General features: G+C 43.8%; 1 protein-coding gene across 5 annotated transcripts in view; it reads right to left on the bottom strand.

Moving 5' to 3' along the window:
- Positions 1-22,316, bottom strand: part of PRDM10 (PR/SET domain 10) — an 80,874-nt gene that overhangs the window by 48,952 nt on the left and 9,606 nt on the right. For 2 of the 5 annotated variants that reach the window (XM_081172469.1, XM_081172467.1), the window contains exons 2-4: positions 10,159-10,341; positions 8,528-8,692; positions 6,853-6,912 (exon numbers count right to left, since the gene is read on the bottom strand). In XM_081172469.1, the coding sequence (XP_081028595.1) occupies positions 6,853-6,912; positions 8,528-8,692; positions 10,159-10,341 (408 nt within the window). Of the gene's footprint in view, positions 1-3,466; positions 3,555-6,852; positions 6,913-8,527; positions 8,693-10,158; positions 10,342-12,533; positions 12,892-22,316 lie in introns of those variants that run through there. The other 3 variants (XM_081172468.1, XM_081172466.1, XM_081172470.1) reach the window with 3 other exon arrangements.

Consider the following 22,316-nt stretch of genomic DNA (forward strand, 5'->3'; position numbering starts at 1 on the left):
TCATTCAGATTTGTCTGGCTACAGCAAGTCCTGAAAGCCAGGTCTTTTAGGTTGCAAAATACAGTATCCGAAAGGTGTCTGAATGGGTAGAGGTAGGTGTCAGTAATTATTTAAAACTTCGAGAGACAATGCAGATATAACATCCCCCCCATCCCTATGTGAGATTCCTTTCTGCTATAAAAATACAGTGGAGCTGCCTGTGTAACTGCTGTAAGTTAGGAACCAGAGGAAGTGGCCTTATCCTAAGTCAGTCCTCTGGTCCATCTAGCTCAGCACTGTTGGCACTGACAGTGGCTCTCAATCACTACCTGGAAATACCAGGGATCGAACCTGCGACCTTCTGTATGCAGAGCAGATGCTCTACCACTGAGCTATAGCCCTTCCCCAAGTTAATGTGGGCCTTTTCAAATGATCCAGTACAGGTCAGAAACAAGTTATATTTATTTATTTTATTACATGTGTACTCCGTGTTTCTTCCCAAAGCAGCCCAGGGTGGCATGCTTTGTAGGAGATGCCAGTTTGAGAAGGGCGAGAGAGTTGCCCGAGGCGTGCACAATGGCATGTTGCCAAATCTCATATTCCACAAATCCTCCTTTCCCTCTGGGTTGATAACTGGGGAAGGGGGTGGCAAATCCCCCCCCCCAAAAAAAGAGAGCCTGATTTCAACCAAAAACCTTGTGCTGCTGTTGAACCCCATTCCAGAAGATGGTACCAGGACTGGAAAATTGTTATTGCAAGATATATATTTAATCTTTCCAACATGCCAACCCTTAAAGCGTTGAATAGCTGTTCTCCCATAGCCTTTTCAGCTTTATCTCCAGCATAGCTGGAAATCATGGCTGCAAAAGGCTTTATGGAATAAAGTGACCACAAATAAGGGGGGGGGGGAGCAAAGTAGAAAGGGGCTGACTGAACAGAGTGATCTTTCCCTGTTGCCAGGCACACACCCACAAGGCATCATTAGCACACTTCCAGGCGTGCTGGCAGGGAGGAGTCAGCACAAAACCTGCCACTGCAGGGTATCAAAACAGCTTAGAAGCAAAAACACCCTTAGCGAACTCTTGTTTCATTCCGGTTACATATGTTGGGAGAAATCAAGAGACGAATACACAAAGGCTTTTGAAGCGCTAAGATTTCAACAGGTCTTTCCCAAAAAACAGCAGGGACCTCGATTATTATTTTAGCAGCTAAAGTAGTTCAGGGGATTCTCACAGGAAGAGGGTACATGCAACACCTGCAGGGCTAGCAGCTGCTCTAATAAAATGATAACTACTTACAAACAAACTGGAAATCTCTCCATGGGAACTTTTGGTTTGCCAAGAGTGCTGCTGTCTAGGCTGCGCCGGGCCTTTAGCAAGAGGACTGAGGATACAGCGATAACGCACTCGTGACACTTGCATGCTTTTCCTATTATCATCAGTCAGCGTAAGGAATGCATGCACCATTGTTAAATATACATGACCTGCATCGCATACGAGGGGATGTGTGTGTTTAGGCTGTTGCTACTCTTGACCACTGCAAGCCTGCTGAAATAACACACGCGCACAGAAAGAGGGAGGGTGCAACTTGTTTCTTCTGGCCTGAAGAAAAGGGACTGAGGGAAAGACTTGGATGCCATCCTGTTTTTACCACAGAACAGGAATGTAGCATGTTGCAGCCTTCACGTCATGCTGGTTAATGTCAAATATGTGGCATTGGACTCTGTCGTCTGTGGACTCCTGTGTCTCGACTTTGAAAGGTTTGAGAGATCTTCATTCCTTTGGCCTACTCATTATGCATCTCGCTTTCCACAGTGAAATTCAGAGTTATTGTATTGTTCCAAGTTCTTTTGGTTATACTGCTCTGTAAAGCACCATATACAATGATGATACTAATAATAATAGGTTTAGGAAAAATGTGGAACAATGAGCCTGTTTGTATATTCTGTCCCTACCATTTGTGTTGAATCTGCCCCCATCACTATTTACTTCAAATTAAATGCAACATTCTTTTGATCCTGAATATTGTTTTTTATTCTTGTTCATAGTGAACATTCTATGCAATATTTTTTTTTAAAAAAAAGCTTCATAGAAGCATAGAGTTGGAAGGGATAATAAATAAATAAATAAATAAATAAATAAATAAATAAATAAATAAATAAATAAATAAATAAATAAATAAAATAAAATAAAATAAAATAAAATAAAATAAAATAAAATAAAATAAAATAAAATAAAATAATGTATTATTTATAGCCCGCCCATCTGGCTGGGTTTCCCCAGCCACTCTCAAGGGCCATCTAGTCCAACCCCCTGCAATGTAGGAAACCTGCTCACAGCCATCCCTGCATGAGCTCAAACCACCAACCTTCTGGTTAACAGAAGAGCGAGCTATCAATCTGTCAATCCTTTCCATGTCCAGGCCAGGTGTTTATTTCTTGCCCCCTTTCTCTTTTTCCATAAATTAATTCTTCTATTTTTGACCCCAAAAAAACCATTCGAAACTTACATTAACATTTTTAAGAAATGCAAGCTTTATCAAACATTGATACAGCAGGTGTATGTTGCCAGTAATTCACATGTATTCCTTCCCACCATCTTTTCTTCCTTTAAAACATTCATAGTTTTCAGCTTATTGTTCAGTCCTTCCACTGCTTCCATTTGCCTTTTTAGTGTTTGAAGCAAAAAGGATTCAAATTCAAAACGATTCTTCATGACACTTGCCTTAATAAACCCTATCATGCTGCAATTCTCTAAATTTGTCTTTCTTATTTCTGCTCAATGAACACGCATCTGTTAAGCGTGTTTTTCTTTGTTGTTCTTTTTCCAAAATATACCTGTATTTTTTGTTTGTTTGTTTTACTATGCTCCTAAACAGTTTGCTAACGTACATCCTCTCTTCTTCACTGCTGGCATTTTCCTATTGTTTTTGTAGCTAACCTTGCATTATATGTTTCCTAGGATGCAATCCTGTACAGTACTTGAGATCTGCTTGCTGATGGGCTCTGGCAGAATCCCCACAGCACCAGTAGCACTTAAGATGCTTTTTAGGGTATACTTGAAGCGTTTGCTAGAAACTACTTTGGAAATCAAAAGAGCCACCTGGTACCAGCAGGAAGATGGGACAGGATGACAGGAAAGAACACACACACACAAACCCTCTCTGGGATCCTAATCCTGGACCTTCCTAACCCAGGCAAGGACCTTCCCAGCCCACTAGATCTCTTCCAAAATCATTGGCTAACCACTCCCTTCCTCCACCCTGACTTGGCCAGGCCACTCCCTGCAGGGCCCATGACAATGAACCTGATCTGAAACAGAGACTGGGTCCATTCAGTTTACCAAAGGTCTTGTTCACTGCCCACAAGTGAGCTCTGGGCTTTACTGGATATGAGGTACAGATACAATATTCCATTAAAAATAAAAAATGCCTGTGCTTCTCATATTTTTGTCTTTGGACCAACAGCCTGGCTACACATTACACTCACCAAATAGAAAACTGCCAGGCTATAGAGAGCTCTGAAGGCTTCCTCCCAACAGCTGGCAGTCAAGGAAAGCTGAAGGCACCTCACTTGAAGTCATACTAAAAAGGAAAGAGACATTCTAGTTATCTCATTCAGCTAATCACCCCAGCTGGTTGGGGAGCAGGGGAGATTAGATGAGAGAGATGAGAAAGAACCACAGAAGACCACCAGGTAGCTGCCTCTCTTTCTCTCTCAGTATGAATACGTAGAAGCTAAAAAACCCTCCCTTAACTGTCAGGAGGGAGGCTGGAAAATTCAGAGCCACCAGAATCCGGCTGCTTTTTGCTTGGTGAGGGTAGCATGAGGCCAAGCATTAAAGCATCAAACCATTTATTTGGGGAAATCCCACCCAAAAAAACACCCTAGTGTCTTCTAATCAGTGGTGGGTTCACACCTATGGTACCAGAGGTTACTAGAATATTAACTGAAATGTATCGTCTCACTTTATAAGTCGCTAACACAGCTATCAAATCATTTCAAGTACTATTTCCACAAACCTGTGTTGTACATAGTGGTTGAGGACTGAAAGGATCTCAAGCCTTGGACCTTAACCATCCCGTTTCCTGTGCCATGGCAGATTAAATGAGAAGCTAGTCCTTTTCAAATACAGGGTCCCCCCTCCCTTTTGCATCCTCGAATCCTCACATCCCCAGTCCTCAATTTCATGCTACTCCTAGTCAATTTCACACTAGTGAGCACATCAAGCACAAAACTAGGACTATATACATCAGACACAGCAGCAAGTAATTGGAATTTTTAGCTTTTACAGTTATATCCCAAATAAAAACTCGAAAAAGCTTCTGCCTGTATAAACGAGGAAATGCTGTTATCTCCCAATTATGTGGGTGTACAAACAAAACAATAAAGCAGGTTGGGGGTTTGTTTGTTTTTTGATAACTTAAATGAAAGATATAGTAGAATGTTTTCGGAACAGGAAATCTTAGTTAAGCAGTCCTCTTAACATTCTTAAAACTGACCTTGCAGGACATTCTTTAGACCAGGGGTTGTCAAACCTGGTCCCTACCACCCACTAGTGGGCGTTTCAGGATTCTAGGTGGGCGGTAGGGGGTTCTAGGGCACAAGCTGCATCCTCCTTCCATCGAGCACTGGTGGGCGGTAAGGAAATTTTACCATCAAGAAAGATGCATTAGCGGGCGGTAGGTATAAAAAGGATGACTACCCCTGCTTTAGACACTAGGTGACCTTTCATCATGTTAGCTGGCCCAAGGAAGAGCACTTTAACAATTTAAGAAGACACCTGCTGAATTAAGCCAAAGGCCCACCTACTAACCCAGCATCCTGTTCTCACAGTAGCCAACCCTAGGCCTGTGGGAAGTCCCTGAGCAGGACCTGAGTGCAGCAGCAACACTTCCCATTTAGGATTGCCAGTAACTGGCATTCAGAGGCATACTGCCAGTGACAGCTGTTGACAGCCTTATCCTCTATGAATTGGTCCAACCTTTTAAAGCCATCCAAGTTGGTGGTCATCTCTAATCTTGCGGGAGGGAGAGAAATTCGTAGTTTAGCTGTGCCCTATGTGAAGAAGTACAGTGGTACCTCGGATTGCAAACGCTTCGGGTTACAAACTCTGCTAACCCAGAAATAGTTCCTCAGGTTGCAAACTTTGCCCCAGGATGAGAACAGAAATTGCACGCTGGCGGCACAGCGGCAGTGGGAGGCCCCATTAGTGAAAGCGCACCTCAGGCTAAGAACAGTTTCGGGTTAAGAATGAACCTCCAGAACAAATTAAGTTTGTAACCCAAGGTAAAGGTAAAGGTAAAGGTACCCCTGACCATTAGGTCCAGTCATGACTGACTCTGAGGTTGAGGCGCTCATCTCGCTTTATTGGCCAAGGGAGCCGGCGTACAGCTTCCGGGTCATGTGGCCAGCATGACTAAGCCGTTTCTGGCGAACCAGAGCAGCGCACAGAAACGCCGTTTACCTTTCCACCGGAGCGGTACCTGTTTATCTACTTGCACTTTGACGTGCTTTTGAACTGCTAGGTTGGCAGGAGCAGAGACCGTCACGGGGATTAGAACTGCCGACCTTCTGATTGGCAAGCCCTAGGCCAGGGGTCGGCAACCCGCGGTTCCAGAGCCGCATGTGGCTCTTTTACACCTTTGCCGCAGCTCCGGGGTGGATACTAGCGAGGGGAGGAGGTGCATTGTGCGTCCCGACACTCCCCACTGTGGCGGGCGCTGTACTGGCTGTGACGTCACATGGGGCGGTGCGTGCGTTAGTCACGCACCATCCCGACGTCACCTTCCTGCCCGATTGTGGCTCCCAGGTGTTTTTTTCCTTCGGAAACGGGTCCAAGTGGCTCTTTTTGTCTTAAAGGTTGCAGACCCCTGCCCTAGGCTCTGTGGTTTAACCCACAGCGCCACCCGCGTCCCTAACCCAAGGTACCACTGTACTTTTATTTTGTCTGTTCTGAATCTTCCAACATTCAGCTCTACTAGATTTCTCCACACCTTCTATACAGAGCTATCATAGAACTGCAGAGTTGGAAGGGACCCTGAGGATCATCCCCCCTGCAGTGCAGGAATATGCAGCTGTCCCATACGGGGATCAAACCTGCAACCTTGGCATTATCAGCACCATGCTCTAACCCAGTGTTTCCCAACCACTGTTCCGTGGCACACTAGTGTGCCGCGAGATGTTGCCTGGTGTGCCGCGAGATGTTGCCTGGAGGGAGGCGGGCGAGTCGGGCGGCGAGAGGCGGGGCGGCGAGGAGAGGCCGCCCAGCGCGGGGCTCTCGCCGTCTGCCTGGCTGGCTGCCTGCGAGCTCGGCGGGCAGCGCCTCCGTCCGCAGCGCCCGCCTCGCGGCTCTCATTCCCTGCCCCTGCCAAAGCTCACCCAGCCAAGCCGCGCTCTCCTTCCTGCCTCGCTTTGCTGCCTCCTCCCCCCCCATCCCCAAAGCTTGGAGGTTCCCCGGCAAGGGGGAGGGGAAAAAATTGAAACTTACACTTTCGTGTGTCCCTCCCGGCGTGACGCTGCGCGCTGACGTCACGGGGCTGTAATGGTGGTGTGCCTCGAGATTTTTTTCATCAAACAAGTGTGCCTTTGCCCAAAAAAGGTTGGGAAACACTGCTCTAACCACCAGAGCTATCCACTCACTTACCATTTTTCTAAACTGAGAATTTAGGTTTCTCTGTGATTGCCACCGTGCTAGAACTGCATGACTACGGTAGGAAACAAATGAGTCCCTTCAGAAAGGTGAATGTACATTCACGCCAATCCCACTATAATCTCTCGTTGAACAGGTTTTGCAGAGACAAGAACAGGACAAAATAAATGCATAGCCCATCAACAGACACATGTAAAGCGCAACCGAAAAGCCTGAACCTTACCTGCTGTGTCGCTGCATCCTGCTGGACGTATGCCACTTGGGATGGGTCTGTAAACAAAGTCTGAACAAAATAATAAAGAATGATTAAGAGGGTCTCGGTAACGCTTGGTTATGCGAAGCTCACAGTGACAGAACAAACTTGCTGAAAGGAAAGTGGCATTGGACAAACAGCTGATTTCATTCAATTTCCATAAGGCCAGTTACCTTGGCCACTACAGTGTATTTATGAAATGCACTCTTAATGCCAACAGTCCACCTATAAAGTGTGAGGTGGTGGTGGTACATTGACAGAACAGCTTCCATCTTGAAAGCACTTAACATAAATTCCAAATTGTAGCAGGTTGTTTGTACGTGCTTTCTCTCTCTCTACATCAAGAGCGCTCACATTAAAGCTTAAAAGCAAAATCCTGCTTGACAATTTAAGCCAAGGGGTAAAGAAGTAGAAGGACCTGATTAAAACAGGAACAGTAAAGCACCCAAATGGAGTGCAATTAAGACGGGGGGGGCTGAAATAGGAACGCCAGCGTAAGGAAATAGAGGATGGACTGGGATTTGGGAATTTAGTAGGCTACTGTTACCAGCAGCTATATGGTTTGTTTAAATTAGAACAGCGGTTCTCAAATCATGTTCCTGGGGTTCGTTAACAGCTTTTTAGAGATCTCTCAACGAGAAGATCAGTAACAATAGATACGCTCTCCTGAAAGACAGCTTTCCAACCACTACTGATCTTCCTCAGCAATGTGGAAACACAGAAGTGTTGAGTGTGATGTTGCATTTCCATCTAGAAAGTACTAACACAAATTCCAAAGTGTACCAAGTTGTCTGCGGTTTCTCGCTCACATGAACCACTGGAGAATCCAAACAAGTCTGATCAGTAAAGATGCAAAGGGCTGTTGCTCAGCAGCACTGTAATGCTTTGCATGCCAAAGGTCCAAGGTTCAATTGGTGGCATCTCTAGGCAAGACCGCCATCTGAAACCCTGCAGAGCTGCTGCCAGTCAGTGTAGGCAGTACTGAATTAGCTAACCAGTGGTCTGACTTGTTGTCAAGGCAGCTAGCTCCCTGTGTCCCCCCCCCAATAAATGCACACCATAGAACAGGGTCCAAGGTCCTCCGCAATGCACAAGTAATGCATAGAGCATGCAAACAAATCATTGTTTCAAATATTTCCTAAAGGCACAAAGTTTGAAAACCTATCAATAGATTTGTCCAGTTCAAGTCTACGGACTAGTACAATTGTTAGAAAAATACAAGTTCCAATGCCCGAATTATTAGTAGTTACCTAAACTTGGCTATGCAAATAAGGAATCTGAAAAGAATGGATTAGGAACCCCCTTGTTTTACAGAACACTGTGATGGCTGATATTGTTGCACTGATTACTCATGTCATTCTTTTGAAGGGGAAAAAAGGCTAAATTATTCCAGTTTTAGAGAAGCGAAATGGACAGGGCTTCATACTCAATAGCCTCCCAGCATTTTTTGATTACAACATCTGCACTCTCATTTAGCATGAAAGGTCCAAGCTCCCCCTTCACCAATGGCTAGATGATTATGCACAGCTGAGGACTATTAGGCATTCACACAGCTTTGCAGGCAGCTGGCCCAAGTTCTGAATGAAATTATTGCTCTTTGCAGCCACGAGTAGACAAGAGACAGGGGATGTGAGATGTCACATGCCTGAGTGGCTTCCACGGGGTGGATGTACACCAGTGTATGCTCCGAGGTGTCCACAGAGGTGTAAGATGTGCCGTCGGCAGTGTAGACCACCTGCTGTGAAGGACGGTCCTGATCATCGCTGTACACAATCTGAGCCACAGTTCCACCTTCAGGGACAAAGTGGACCTGGAGAAAGGGAAGGTGAACAGGGGCAGAGAAGAAATGTCAGGAACTGTCCAGACACAAAGCTGTGCATAAGAATGTACGGTAACACATATGTACAGGCTACTCCCAGTTCATGTGGGGGTTACATTTCAAGGCACTGTGTGTGTCAGTGCAATCGTGTATATCTGAAACACCGTTGAAAAAGCCTGCAAACACACACTAAACCTCTGAAAACCCCTGAAAAAAAACAACCTTAAAAACCAGTAGCACTTACCAGACTGGTCAAACTCCACAATCACTCCTTCCAAACCTCCCTGTTCAAACAGCACACTCTCCAGAGGCCTCAACACTCAGTGCAAGGGCTCCTGGTTTTGCTAGGCACTGTTTGTGCGCCTTTTTTCCCCTTCTGGGCTCTTCTAGTGCTGTTTTTGCACTTTTATATTCACTTCTTGGTTCAGCACAATGCACGCTTGCGTGGTTCCGTGTCAACTGCATGCACGTAAATGGGGAGTTGCCTGTGTATCCCTAGTGATATTCCAGACTACATGGGCAACTCACACAGAATTAGCTCAGAAAAAAACAAAACTAGGTGAATAAGAAAGCCTAACCTAAAATGCCACTTTTGTTGAAAATTTGGTACCAAAATCACTAACAGTTCAATCCAAGATCCAGCTTAACTGGGATATTTGAACGAAATCTGTTTAGTACCATTGAGGTCAATTACAGCTGTCTTGTTTCCTAAAAGGTTGTGCATCTCTATCAGCTTCATAGTACATAAAAATCCAATACATATAATACTTGCAGGCATGTAGGTGAAGGGAAAGAAACTAGGCCTGTTGGATTTCTACCTGTTATGCAGCTGTTAAAGGTACAAATCCTGTATCAAGGGAAATGGGGACAACCCTAAGGATACCTGGACCAAATGAAATTTGAGCCTAATTGTTAATCTTCAATGGCCCTACCAATACAAAACAGTCATCAACAACTATTTTGTGAAGTACAGCTATTAAGTTATAAAGGACAGAATGTGCTATCCTCAAACCCTCCATTTCCTCTCTTATCTAAGTATGTACAGTATTACATTATATATGTATAAGAAATACAACGTAACTTTTAAAAAGTAATGTAGACTGATAAGATTTATGGGAAATGTGATATTTCCAATAAGCTGGAACACAAATGATAATGTCACTTTTCTTTCTTGTGTTATAGCCACTTTAAAAAAAAAAACTTTTTAAAAAACCCCAACATATTTTATTTGGTGTATCTGAAACCTTAGGAGAACTTCATAGAATAAAATCTATAGCCAGGGAAATTTCTGTATCATGCAAAAATCGAACCCTCAAGACAGCTTCACATATATCCAATAACAATCTACACACACAAATCCCTTTAAGAAGCAGGTTGAACTACTGCAAGGATGCCCTATTCATATACACAGACTGCGTGAACATCAGCAGTTAGAAAATGCAATAAGCACTAGTCACCTGAGCAGTATTCTGTTCCTGCTCAGCTGATTCAGACCACACCTGTGCGGTTTCCTCTTTCAAGTCGATGTCGTCCCTGCTGTCGGGCTCCATAGTGTAATAACTAATTATCGAAACTGAGCTTGGCTGAAAAGATTCATCTGGCTGTTTTGTCTCGAGACAAGGTAACCTTCTGTACCATAGCTATACAGAAAGAGAGGGGAAGAGAATATATATATATATATCAAAGAACTGCATACTTTACAGTAATACAAAGGGAACCATGAAACTTGAGCACCCATAAAAAATCCAGCTCCCTAGGCTTCATTGGGCTCTAGCGTGGAGCTATACAGAAAGGGAATAGCTCAGTTGTCCATGGTTCCCATTTATTTCTATGGGACAAAATGAACATGCAATCTGGGTCACAGCAGAGAGAGAGAGAGAGAGAGAGAGAGAGAGAGAGAGAGAGAGAGAGAGAGAGAGAGAGAGAGAGCGCAAAACTAGATGCTGCAATCAGTCACCATGAGCAGCTGGGCAGGTTTAGCTGCCACTGCAGTAGTGTCTCCAAGTTCACCCTGAGAGTTTCTGAAATATACAGACACTTTTCCACACACACAACCTTTGGCAGGCACAGTGATGGGCATCTTGCTTCTACCATAACAATACAAATCCTTATTTATGTAAATATAATCAGAGCTTTGGCACCTTTCCCAAGAGATGCTCATACCAGTGTCAGTTTCCTATATCAGTAGTGGGCAGGGATCAGGATAGATCTATAGTACATCTCTGAGTGATTTGATCAGCAAGGGCTTTGACATTCAAACATTCAATAATAACAGCAACAAAATAACTTGACACCACCAAATATTGCTGAAAGAAAGAAATCCTGGGGTAACTTGGGAGTGGGGTTTTGCATGTAAGGACTGTGAGCTCCATTCAGTTCTGGTACTCAGAACAAAAGCCTGGGTTTAGGATTCTTTAATTTTCACTGTACACTGTAGTGTACAGTGGTACCTTGGGTTACATACGCTTCAGGTTACAGACTCCACTAACCCAGAAATAGCACCTTGGGTTAAGAACTTTGCTTCAGGATGAGAACAGAAATCATGCTCCGGCAGCAGCGGGAGGCCCCATTAGCTAAAGTGGTGCTTCAGGTTAAAAACAGTTTGAGGTTAAGAACGGACCTCCGGAACGAATTAAGTACTTAACCCGAGGTACCACTGTATGTATTTTGCACCTGGCACTAGGTAATGGACTCCGAGTGTGTGTTTTTGTGTGTAATGAATGAGAGAAAACTAAAGCAGATCCTTCAAGCCTGAAGTCTGCCCACCCCTGTCCTAGATTTCGAATATGGTGTCACGGAAACCCAAGCTGAACATGTTCTAATGTTCATGTTTTTGTGTTCTTAGAAATACATACCCTCCAACATTTCTCTGATGAAAATAGGGACCTCCCATCACATAATGATAATTTTACTATTTGTACCCCCACACATCTTACTGGATTGCCCCAACCACTCTGGGCGGCTTCCAGCATATATAAAACCATAATAAAACATTAAAAAACCTTCCCTATACTGTACAGGATTGCCTTCAGACGGCTCGGGGGTCGGATAACTACATACCCTCCAACATTTCTCCAATGAAAACAGGGGCATCCTAAGGAAAAGAGGGACATTCAAGGATCAAATCAGAAACCGGGACAGCTTGTCTAAATCAGGGATGTCCCTGGAAACACTTGAAGGGTCTGGAAATATCAACCACCTTCCGGTATGTGAAGGCCACAGTGTTGTTTTCCTGTGGCCAATTATGATGACTGGCAACTGACAGCAAGCATCCAACGCTGGCTAGTCCCAAGAACAGAAACAAAAATACACCCTTGGTGTCACTTGTGAAAGTATACTCCGTTATTCAATCCTGAAGCATTTAGAATGCAGCATACATTTAAGAGGAGCGCAAACTGTTGTATTGAACAGTGATGTTAGGCCTGGCAGAGACAGACACCCGATTCAATTATTTGCCCTGATCACTGCTGCACTCCCCTAACAGGGAGGCAATAGAGTTTACAAACAAGTTGTTCCTACCAATTTGCGTTCCCCAAATCAAAGCGAATTTCCAGCAGACTGAAAGCCAGATTTGCATGGAAAGTCAAGACGCAGTACTGTACTTGCTTTCATGCTGTCCAGTAGGGGGTGCTCCATAGCAACAAAGTTTGCAGCTTATTTGCAGGGAGGAAACAACCAGTGGACTTGTTCGCACACTCGGTGCTATTTCACTGAGCAAATTATCTGATGATAACCAGCGTTATCTTGTTTCAAATGAGCTCATTCGATGCAACATTTCACATTCATGAATGACATTTGGAAGTTATGCAGATTACCGTTCCAAAATAACTACCACTCGTATGTGCTCATTAGATGATGTTGAAGAGTCATCATGTAAGCATGAAATGTTACATTGAAACTGGCCTGTTGTTGTTTGTTGTCGTTGTTTAAAAAAACCTTCAGTCCCTAATTGACTTGTTTTTATTTTTCTAGTTCAGCGTTTAACCAGCCCCTCCGCTCAGGGGCTGCTCTTCTTCCTGATCCCAAATGTGCGGTCCCTCTTGGCAGCTGAAATGCTGAGAAAGAGAGAGAATTAAAAATGAAGCTTAAATTCCAATTTACGTAAGCTCGGGAATCTTGACAAATTGCTTCCATGTACGGCTTTATCCACCCCTTGCGATTTCAACCACGCGTCTCAATCTGCCACTGGGAATCTCAGAAGTGTAATTTACAGCTCTGCTGATTGGTTTAGACAGTCATTCAGCACCTTTCCAGTCCTTCGTCTCCAGTGTCATTATTAAATCACAGACTTAGGAATTAGTGCAAGGCTGAGGCCATTTGATTTTCGGCAAGTCCAATTAACTTTATTTTATACTGACTGGCTGGCTGAGCTGATCTAATAGTTAGCAACCCTTGCCAATGCACAAGAAAGAAAGCAAAAGGCTCCTCGGTGACTGCTCCACCCATTTCAATTTTAAATGCAAATCATTTTTAGACATAATTTATGCCCATATAATGGCATTTGGCTTGTAAATGAAGCACGGGGACGGGGAGAGGCGAATACCACCCCTTCCATTCATCTTGCTTGCTAGCATTTTAGAACTCTTGCAGGCTCTGAGTCGATAGATCCCCCCCCCCATGCATGACTTATTACAGAAGACTCAAATCAATAATACAGGAAAGGCGAACAATAATGTCCCTCAGTGGAACAGTAGAAAAACCAACACGGTCTCAGCATCTGAACGCAACACGACACTGCCTTCTCTACATTTATCGGACTGCGTATAAGGCTCTAGATGCCAAACAGTGCCTCCCTCTCAGGCTTAGCGCAAGATCCCAGCCTGCCAAACCTCTCTCTCGCCCCTACCACCACACCATGACAATAAAGAGACACTGCAAAAATAGGGCACTCTGTGCTATGAAGTTCAGGAGAGCTGCAGCAGTGGTAAATAAGAAACATCCATTATTGCAGTTGGAACACCCCCTTGAAACAAGGAACATCTGGCAAGTTTACATGCATCAGAAGCAAACCCCTGGATAACCGATCTTAATATGCTAATATATTATTGTTACATGGCGAGGAGGAAACATCCGCAAGTGTTCCTATGGCTAGGATCCAAAGAACTACTTTACGTGTGCCTAAGGAACTCCACATACCCTCGAGAATGTTTACTTTAATCCTCCGACCGAAAGCCCCCTGTGTTGTATCTCAGACTACATGAGAAATGCTCTTGAGTTTCCAAACCAATTTTTTTTTATACAGCAGCTGAGAAACAGTCTCCATGGGCATATATTGATAAGTGAATGATGAAACAGAGATAGATTTAACACTCTTTAGCAAGTTAAATGTTTCGACTCCTGCCTTCCTCAGTAACGCAGTTGGGATTTCAACTGAGCAATGTATGCCAAGAACCCAATTCAGTCATCCCCCCACCCCCACCCCATGGCAAAAAATAGCATGAAGGTGAGGATAGGGTCCCTCCCCACACCACTGCCAGCTCCACCCAGCCATCTACAGCCCGTCTGATGTAATGGTTACAGTGTCTAGCTAGGAGCTGAGACACCAGGGTTCAAATCCCTATTCAGCCATGAAAACTCCCTGGGTGGGTGGCCTTGGGACGGTCAATGCTTCTCAGCCTAACCTACCTCACAGGGTTGTTGTGGGGAATAAATGAGGACGGGGAAGAACCCTGTATGCCCCCTTGAGCTCCTTGGAGAAAGCGGTGGGATAGAAATGCAATAGACAAGTCTGCAAGCCTGTTCTCTGTATGTAGGCTCCAGCAGCATGTTGCAGAGTTTATCTGCGTAGAGCAGGTGCCCTCTATGCACCCCGCTTCCTGCACATGGCCACCTGACAGGTGTGCAATGTCGGAAATATCAGGCGCAACCCTGCCATGCAATTGTGTGAGGGGGAATGAAGAGGCTAAGAGGATAGTTTTAAGATCCCTCAGGATAGAATTGTTTCTAAGGCATGTGGCTTGTCCAAGTAAGGGGTGTGTGTGAAAAAAGAAGGAATAGCTCAGTCAGTAGAGCATGAGGCTCTTAATTGCAGGGTTATGGGTTCAAGCCCCGTATTGGGCAAAAGATTCCTGCAGTTCAGGGGGGTTGGACTAGATGGCGCTCATGGTCCCTTCCAATTCTACAAGTCTATGATTCTATAGGGAAGAAGATCAAAGGCTCAGTCGGGAAATGTTGTCTTCCCAATTGAGTCTTTGGGGTGTTATAGTATTCCATTTATACATCCAGAAAACAGTCCAACAGTCAAATAAACAACCAAACACTGAGAGGAGAAAACGACGAAAAACTGTGTTGAGTACATAACAAGCAATAGTAATAACAGCAGCTACTATTTTGTTCAGTATCTGAGCTGAGCTCTGCTCAGTGCAGCAATTATGTTAGGACTGTTATTTCAGGGGCATCTTTGAGGTGCTGGGGTCCTAAACAGAGGACATGTTCAAGAGTTTCAGCTGTGGATGGGGAACCTGTGTCCCTCCAGATGTTGTTGGACTTCAGCTCCCATCAGCTCCAGCCAACCTGGCCAATGGCCATGGAAAATGGGAGTTGGAGTTCAGCAACAAGATGTCCCCAGGTTTCTCAAACCTGTTCCAGGCATGTTATTTCCTCTGTCACTTTAGCAGCTTGCAGGTAGTATGGAGGAAGCAGCTCACCTGATCTCTGCTGGTGCTGCAGCACCACTTCACGCGGCTGGAGGCTGGCCCTGCCACTACTAGCCCAAGAAGGATCAGATGACACACGGAGCCAATAGAGTGCCCTCTTGGATCCTATAAAGCTTCCATGTCTGATCTGGCTCTTCCATCTGAACAACCTGTCAGGCTGGTGCAGACGGAGCTGCCTGCTGAACCACCTCCTTGCCCCTGGGTCTCCACCTCTGACTGCATCTGAGCAAAGCTATGAGAGAAACATCTTCATAATGCAAGCTCTTCTACTGCAACACTGAACCAATAAGCTTAGAAATATATTGATAAAGACTGGAAATGATTTCCAAAAAAAAAAAAAAAAGGCTGTGCAGAACACACAGCACTGGACACCACATGGAGCTCTGGCACAGAACCAGAATTAATTATGCCAAACAAGCCAAAAGAGTGTGTGTGTGTGTGTGTGTGTGTGTGTGTGTGTGTGTGTGTGTTCGCAAGTGATTTTTATAAAGTTTTATTATATTATTCCTTATTGTCTTATATGGATTGGTTATTTTCACTTGCAAATTCTATTGTTAGCCACTTTCTGTATTTTTATAATGGACAAGTGGCATAAACTTATAAGCACTAACTAAATGTGCATACTCTGTTCAAGTTGAAACATCCAGGGTTGTATCCAACTAAGTTCTATTCAGATTGTACCCATCTAAATAAATGAACTTAAGTTAGTCGTGTCCATCTATTTCAATGGACCTACTTTGTGTAAGTTTAGCACAGGATACAATACAGCCTCTAGAATATGGATAAATTTTGTGCACACGATTCTGGTGTTCTTGTTTTTTCTTTCTTAAATGACTGGTGTGCCAGTTCTACTCATCTCATACGTAGCTACCAGAGTGTGGCTCCCCCCCCCCACTGCCACCTACCCATTGTAGGTTTCCAGGGAGATGACAGCACACAGAAACAAAATTTATTTCACAGAGTGATAGTGTTAAGGAAGGACATTGATCTCAGCCTTGTTTTCATTCTGTGACATGACCCCATAGAGTTGAAGGGAAGTCCACGCAAACAACAATTATCAGAAGAAATTAACAATTACATTATTTCTTCATAAGCCGAAACACTTTACTATTATTGTTATTATGCAAAAAAAAAATCATTTCCTTGGGCTTCTAAAATTGTTAGAATTTGTCTCTTCCTCCCCACAGCGGGCACAGTGGATGAATTCCCCCCTCCCCATCACCACACTGCCCCTGTATAGAACATTTGTGTTTCTTTTGCTTATTATTTTCACATAGCATACAGACACTTGACAGCTACCACTGCAAAACAAGGAATGCCAACAGCATGTCTGTGGCAGCCTGTGTTGGAGGGGTGGAGGGAGTGAATGCAGTCTGCTGCATTGCGAGGCTGATGCAAGGACATGAGCCAATCCCTTGCATGTCTGCAGCATCCCCCAGGCTAGCATCTTACAGCAAAGTAGCAGTGTGGGTGTGACGAGAGCAAGCAGCTATGCCGGCATGAAAGGAGACTATGCCACTAAGAGCAGCTGCAAAGAAAGCCGGGCGAGTGGCAGGAGGATATAAATGCATTGTGTCATCATCCTAGAGTGGGAAAGCAATGCAACGCTGACAGAAGGCAGTGCAAACAGTACATCAGGGCACCAGAGGAAGCCCACACAGTTCCCTTGCGTCAAGAAAAATCTTTGTTTTAAATTCAACGCAATGCCATATCGGGAGCATTCCCTAACATCCCTTTCAGTGATTAATGACATTTGTATCCGGCCCTTCTTCCAAAGAATTCAGAGTAGTATTTTTGGCCTCACAGTGCGATGTAGGTAGTGACTTTCCCAAACCCACAGAATGAGCTTCATGGCCAAGGGAAAGAGAAGAAAGGGGGGAACTAAATATGTGTTTTCCCCATCCAAATCTAAAACTCTTGTCATTGACTATATTGTGTGTAACGTAATATGCAAGCACAGTACAGTATTCACATTATTATGTTACGGCTTAATATTCTTGCCCTTGGCTTTAAGCCTAATGATCTTTCACACAAGAGTAAGCTTCACTAAATGAAATATGGTGTGATGTAGGAGTTAAGAGCAGGAACACTTCAAATCTCACCTCAGTCATTAACTCACTAGGTCATCTTAAAAGGTAAAGGTAAAGGTACCCCTGCCCGACAGGGCCAGTCGTGTCCGACTCTGGGGTTGCGTGCCCATCTCGCTTAAGAGGCCGGGGGCCAGCGCTGTCCGGAGACACTTCTGGGTCACGTGGCCAGCGTTACGAAGCTGCTCTGGTGAGCCAGCACCAGCGCAGCACACGGAAACGCCGTTTACCTTCCCGCTATAAAGCGGTACCTATTTATCTACTTGCACTTAAGAGTGCTTTCGAACTGCTACGTGGGCAGGAGCTGGGTCTGAACGGCGGGAGCTCACCCCGCCACGGGGATTCAAACCGCCGACCATACGATCGGCAAGTCCTAGGCACTGAGGTTTTACCCACAGTGCCACCCGCGTCCCTTAGAGTCCCTTAGGTCATCTTAGAGAGCCCCAAGTCTGAATACTGGTCTGCTTTACAGGGCTGTATTGTTAATAGCTACTAAGGTAGTATATATATGAAATATTTTGGAGCACTTATGAGGGGGAAACCCCTTTGAAACAGATATCATCATCAACATTCAATACTGTACGTGATGTTGTGATACGAGAACATGTAATCACTGGCTCTCTGTTGTGTCAGAATATAGAGCAAACTATGCTGCTTTCTTAAACCAACCTAAGGATTAAAATAATTATTATTCTCACACTCTAACCTCCCACCCACTTTTTTTTTAAATGTTGGCAGAATGTTCTCCCCTATAAAGCTCTCTTTAATCTGTCCTCCCTTCTCCTTCCAAATTATGCGAAAAGGTCATCTTTTCTCTTTTGATGTTTCCCCATCTTCTATTTTCACACACACTGTCTGTGCTGTGATTCTACTTTTAACCAGATCCCATATTACCAGCTCCAAGGGCTTGCTTAAGGAAAAACCATGTTACTAAATTCTTCAAATTCGGTTAAAAGGAAGAAGCATGTGTAATAATACCAAGATTCCAAACTTGAAAAATTGAAGTGCAAAATACAGAATCTACTACTACTACCACTCTGCCTTCAGATAGTTGCTCAGAAGGAAATGTGGCCCTCAGGCTGAAAAAAGTTTTCTGCCCCTGTATTCCAGTATCACAATGCAAAAACGGACCAAGAAGTCAAGCACAATGGAGATACAGCTACCCGTTTCCAGAAACAACACGGGCATCTCCATGTTCATTGCCAATGATCCTACATAGTTTACACTGCTATCTCTGGGCCACCTCACATATAACAAAATTCCAACACAAGCATTAATTTCCATAATGGAAACAACATATGTCCTGATCCACCAACACACATAAGTGTTTCATCACAGCTTCACACCATAGGAGACCTCCACCAGTCAGGGCTTCCCACTGCAAAATGACACATGTATCTCACAGTTTACATTGTAAGACACAGTTTCTATTCTGGAAATGACACATGTACAAGATATTGGACATATGTGATATGGCCATCATTAAGATTCTACACTCAATAGAAGCATCCAAAACCACCCTTCCAGACAAACTCTAGCACTAGGTACAAACATCTCAACATAATATACTGCACAAAACTGGTTGCATCCAAAGACACAAAAAGTAAATAGAATTTTCTCCTCGTCTTTCCCAAAAGAGCATCTCAAAGTTGAGAAGTACCGGTGAGGCAGTGCTTGAACTGATCTGGGGCTTGGACCTAGCTTTGTGAGCCATCTCAGACTGTGTGTGCTCTGCCCTCGGGCCCTTCTTTAGAAACAGAAGGTGTGTGTCATCTTGATTTGGCCAGGTTTGATAGAGTAATAGGAGTTTGTCTTTGCCTTTGCCTTGTGGAACAGCTTCTGCCTATTGCACTGCAGGTGTAAGCTTAGGACCCTAGAGTAAGACACAGCCACCCCTACAGCCCTAGTCTAGCTCTGGCAGAAAATCTCTGTAGAGTTCTAGGCCTTGTACTGTAAAATTACCAGCTGTTGTCTGTTTTGTGTCATGCTAATCCAAAGCTTTAATTATCATTGGAAACCTACCCAGCAAATGGGATGTGGATGCTGGGACTGAAAGAGTGTGGAATAAGCGTTAAGACTTCATTTTGATACAGGATTTTGCAATTTCGTTTTCCTCTTTCTTTCTTTATTGTCTTTCTTTCTTCGTCTTTTTTCTATTTTTCTTTTTTAGATTAGTGTGATTTTTATTGTATCTTATGTGGAAAACTTTTAATAAAAATTGATTATACACGTGGGGGGTGGAAAGCTGTGTTAGGGTGGTAGGAAAAAAGTTAATAGTAGTGTGAGGATGGTAAAAGCAGCAATATCTCCCTTCCTTGGGTTTAACCACTTTTCCTGGCATTTCCAGTGGTATAGAACGCCTTCTACAAATGGCCCGGTAGGCTGCCATGTTCTCCTAAAATACCTGTCCCAAAGATACTATTGGGAGGCAAAAGATGTTGCCCCTCCCTTTTCAATATGGCTTCTTTCAGTGTCAACTTACATTGTGAATGGCAAGACAGGCTGGCTTTTGAAGTTGGTCTATTACAGAACACTGAAATTAAGGAACAGCAGAAGCTTTGCTACATCGCAGTGGATGACAATGAAGTCCTACAGTTCTCTTTTGATGTAGTAAATAAAGATCCATCTATGTCTTCAAAAACTGAAGTGTACTATCTGTTTCAGTGATAAATAAACTAGGACCACTGAAAGAAAAGACTTCTCTCTCCAGTGCAGATACTGGTGAACAGATAAATGCATTAGGCAGCTCCTTTTCAAAAGCACCTACTAGGCAATAAACTGCTTTTATAGTGATTCAGGTGCAGGCTTAACCAATCTTCTATTTTTGTGAAATTTTGTTGGAAAATAAATCTGCTCAGACATATATTGAACTGATGAGAGTCTGAATTGGAGAATGAAAAATGAACCTTTTGCCACACCAAATAGCAATTATACAGAAACACCATTTCTCTTTCAGAGAGTCACAGCTCACAAGTGATAAATAAAGAAACCTTCACTGTGAGCTTAGATCTCTAAACCTAATCTCAGTGGGAACTAGAAAACCAGTACTATGGTGAGTCTATTTGATTCATGTTAAAATATTCTTGAGTGGATAATTCTGCTTTTAAAAAATAAATAAATCTGTAATTGAAAGGATGTAATGCTTTGCACAGGGGTAAAGATGATGCAGTAAAAAATAAATAAAAATTCCCGCTATCCTTAGTAGAAACCTGTGTCTTCTGTTACAACTTAGGGATAATTTACAATTCTGTATGCAGCAGTATGGTATGAAATTGCATGCTAGTACATGCAGTGGGCATGTTCATGGGGCCACAGCCAATGGACTCCCCAGTACACATATGTCCACTTAATTTCCCTACCTGGAAATTACTTTTATAGGGTTGTTGGTGACTTTGTTCTGATGCCACACAAGTATCAAAGAAGGAACCTTTCAGAAGCTGGGCCAACAACCAAGAACTCCCCAAAGATTCAGCAGTTGGCAGTTGGGGTGGTCTCAGTGGGATCCACACAATGATGATGAGGCAGTCCAGTGGTATGGTGAGGAATAAACAAGGGAGGATAGGGCTAGAGAGGGCAACCAAATTGTCGCAGGATTTATTTTCCAGCGTGCTAGCTAGTTCTGCTCACAGAGAGAATGCTATTAGGGGCTCTCAGTCAATAAGGGCCATGAAGATTCCATAACCATCATAAGAATCTGGGCACTGATCCCTTATCATGCCTTCCAAGTTGGCCACGAGGTGGAGGCTTCTGCCTCTAGTCTAGGCCTTGTTCCAATCCCACAGTGGGTAGCCCTTGGCAAAACCACTTTTGGTAGCTGGGTGTAGTACATGAAGACAATTTGTCTAGAAATGTTTTTGGAATATTCTCCTAGGCAATTCCCTAAGAAAATATAATTTCCTTTGCACTAATCATAGAAAAGACAAGACATGTAACCACGTGGCCTAAAACTGTCCCTAAATTGGGTATTCCCAGGACACAGAGAGTCTCAGTAAAGAACATTAACAAGAAAGCATATGGAATATTAAAGGCATGGGCTATCTGTACGAGGGAAAGCAATGTGCACCTCTGCACATCGCCATATATGAAAATCATGTTGGTACATCTGGTACATGCAGATACAATTGGAAAAACACTTTACAATGCAGATCATCAGTCTTCTGCCCAATGTCATAAAGCCACTGTTTTATGTCAAAGCCTGTTCACAATATCCGCACAGTGAAGGATTTACTTGATTTAGCCCCGGGATACAGAGAAACAGGCACCCAGGTTGGAGCTCCCTGAAGCAACTTCAGCAATTGCTATTCGTTTTATGTCACTGCTGCCAAGCCCTGAATGCTCTTTCACCACAAGCCATATGCAAAGGCTGCAAGATTACCGCGAGAGGCAAGTTTCGTATAGAATTATGCTCCAGGTCGTTGTGCAGACTTTCAGATCAAAGTGGTTCATTGTGCTTAGAAGCAGCACCACGAACGCCTGCAAAAAGCTACATCCCACACTTAGCTTAATTATCACAGTATGTACAGGAGGGGAAGTCAGTGTACTTCCTGAGAGCCTTTGACAAGGATATGGCAGCAAAGTGCTATAGGTTTATAGCCTCATTGACTACTGGGTCATGACTGCTGTCTCCTTTCTGCATTGTCATTCATCAAGCACACCTATTATTTCAAGAAACTAGCGGTGGTGGTTTTTGGCTGGATAGCTGAAATCAGGCATTTACGACCGCAGAAATTATATATCATTAGTGGGGCAGAAAGAGAATTTGGACACAAGATTGAAACAGGGGAGGCTGGCTGTAGCAGGAAATGGCTTCAGGTAGTTAAGCCAATTGTTATCCATATGTTTAGCAGATTAGTGGGACAAAACCCTCCTTTG

This window comes from Podarcis bocagei (assembly GCF_964188305.1).
Source record: "Podarcis bocagei genome assembly, chromosome: 15".
In the NCBI taxonomy this organism is placed as follows: Eukaryota; Metazoa; Chordata; class Lepidosauria; order Squamata; family Lacertidae; genus Podarcis; species Podarcis bocagei.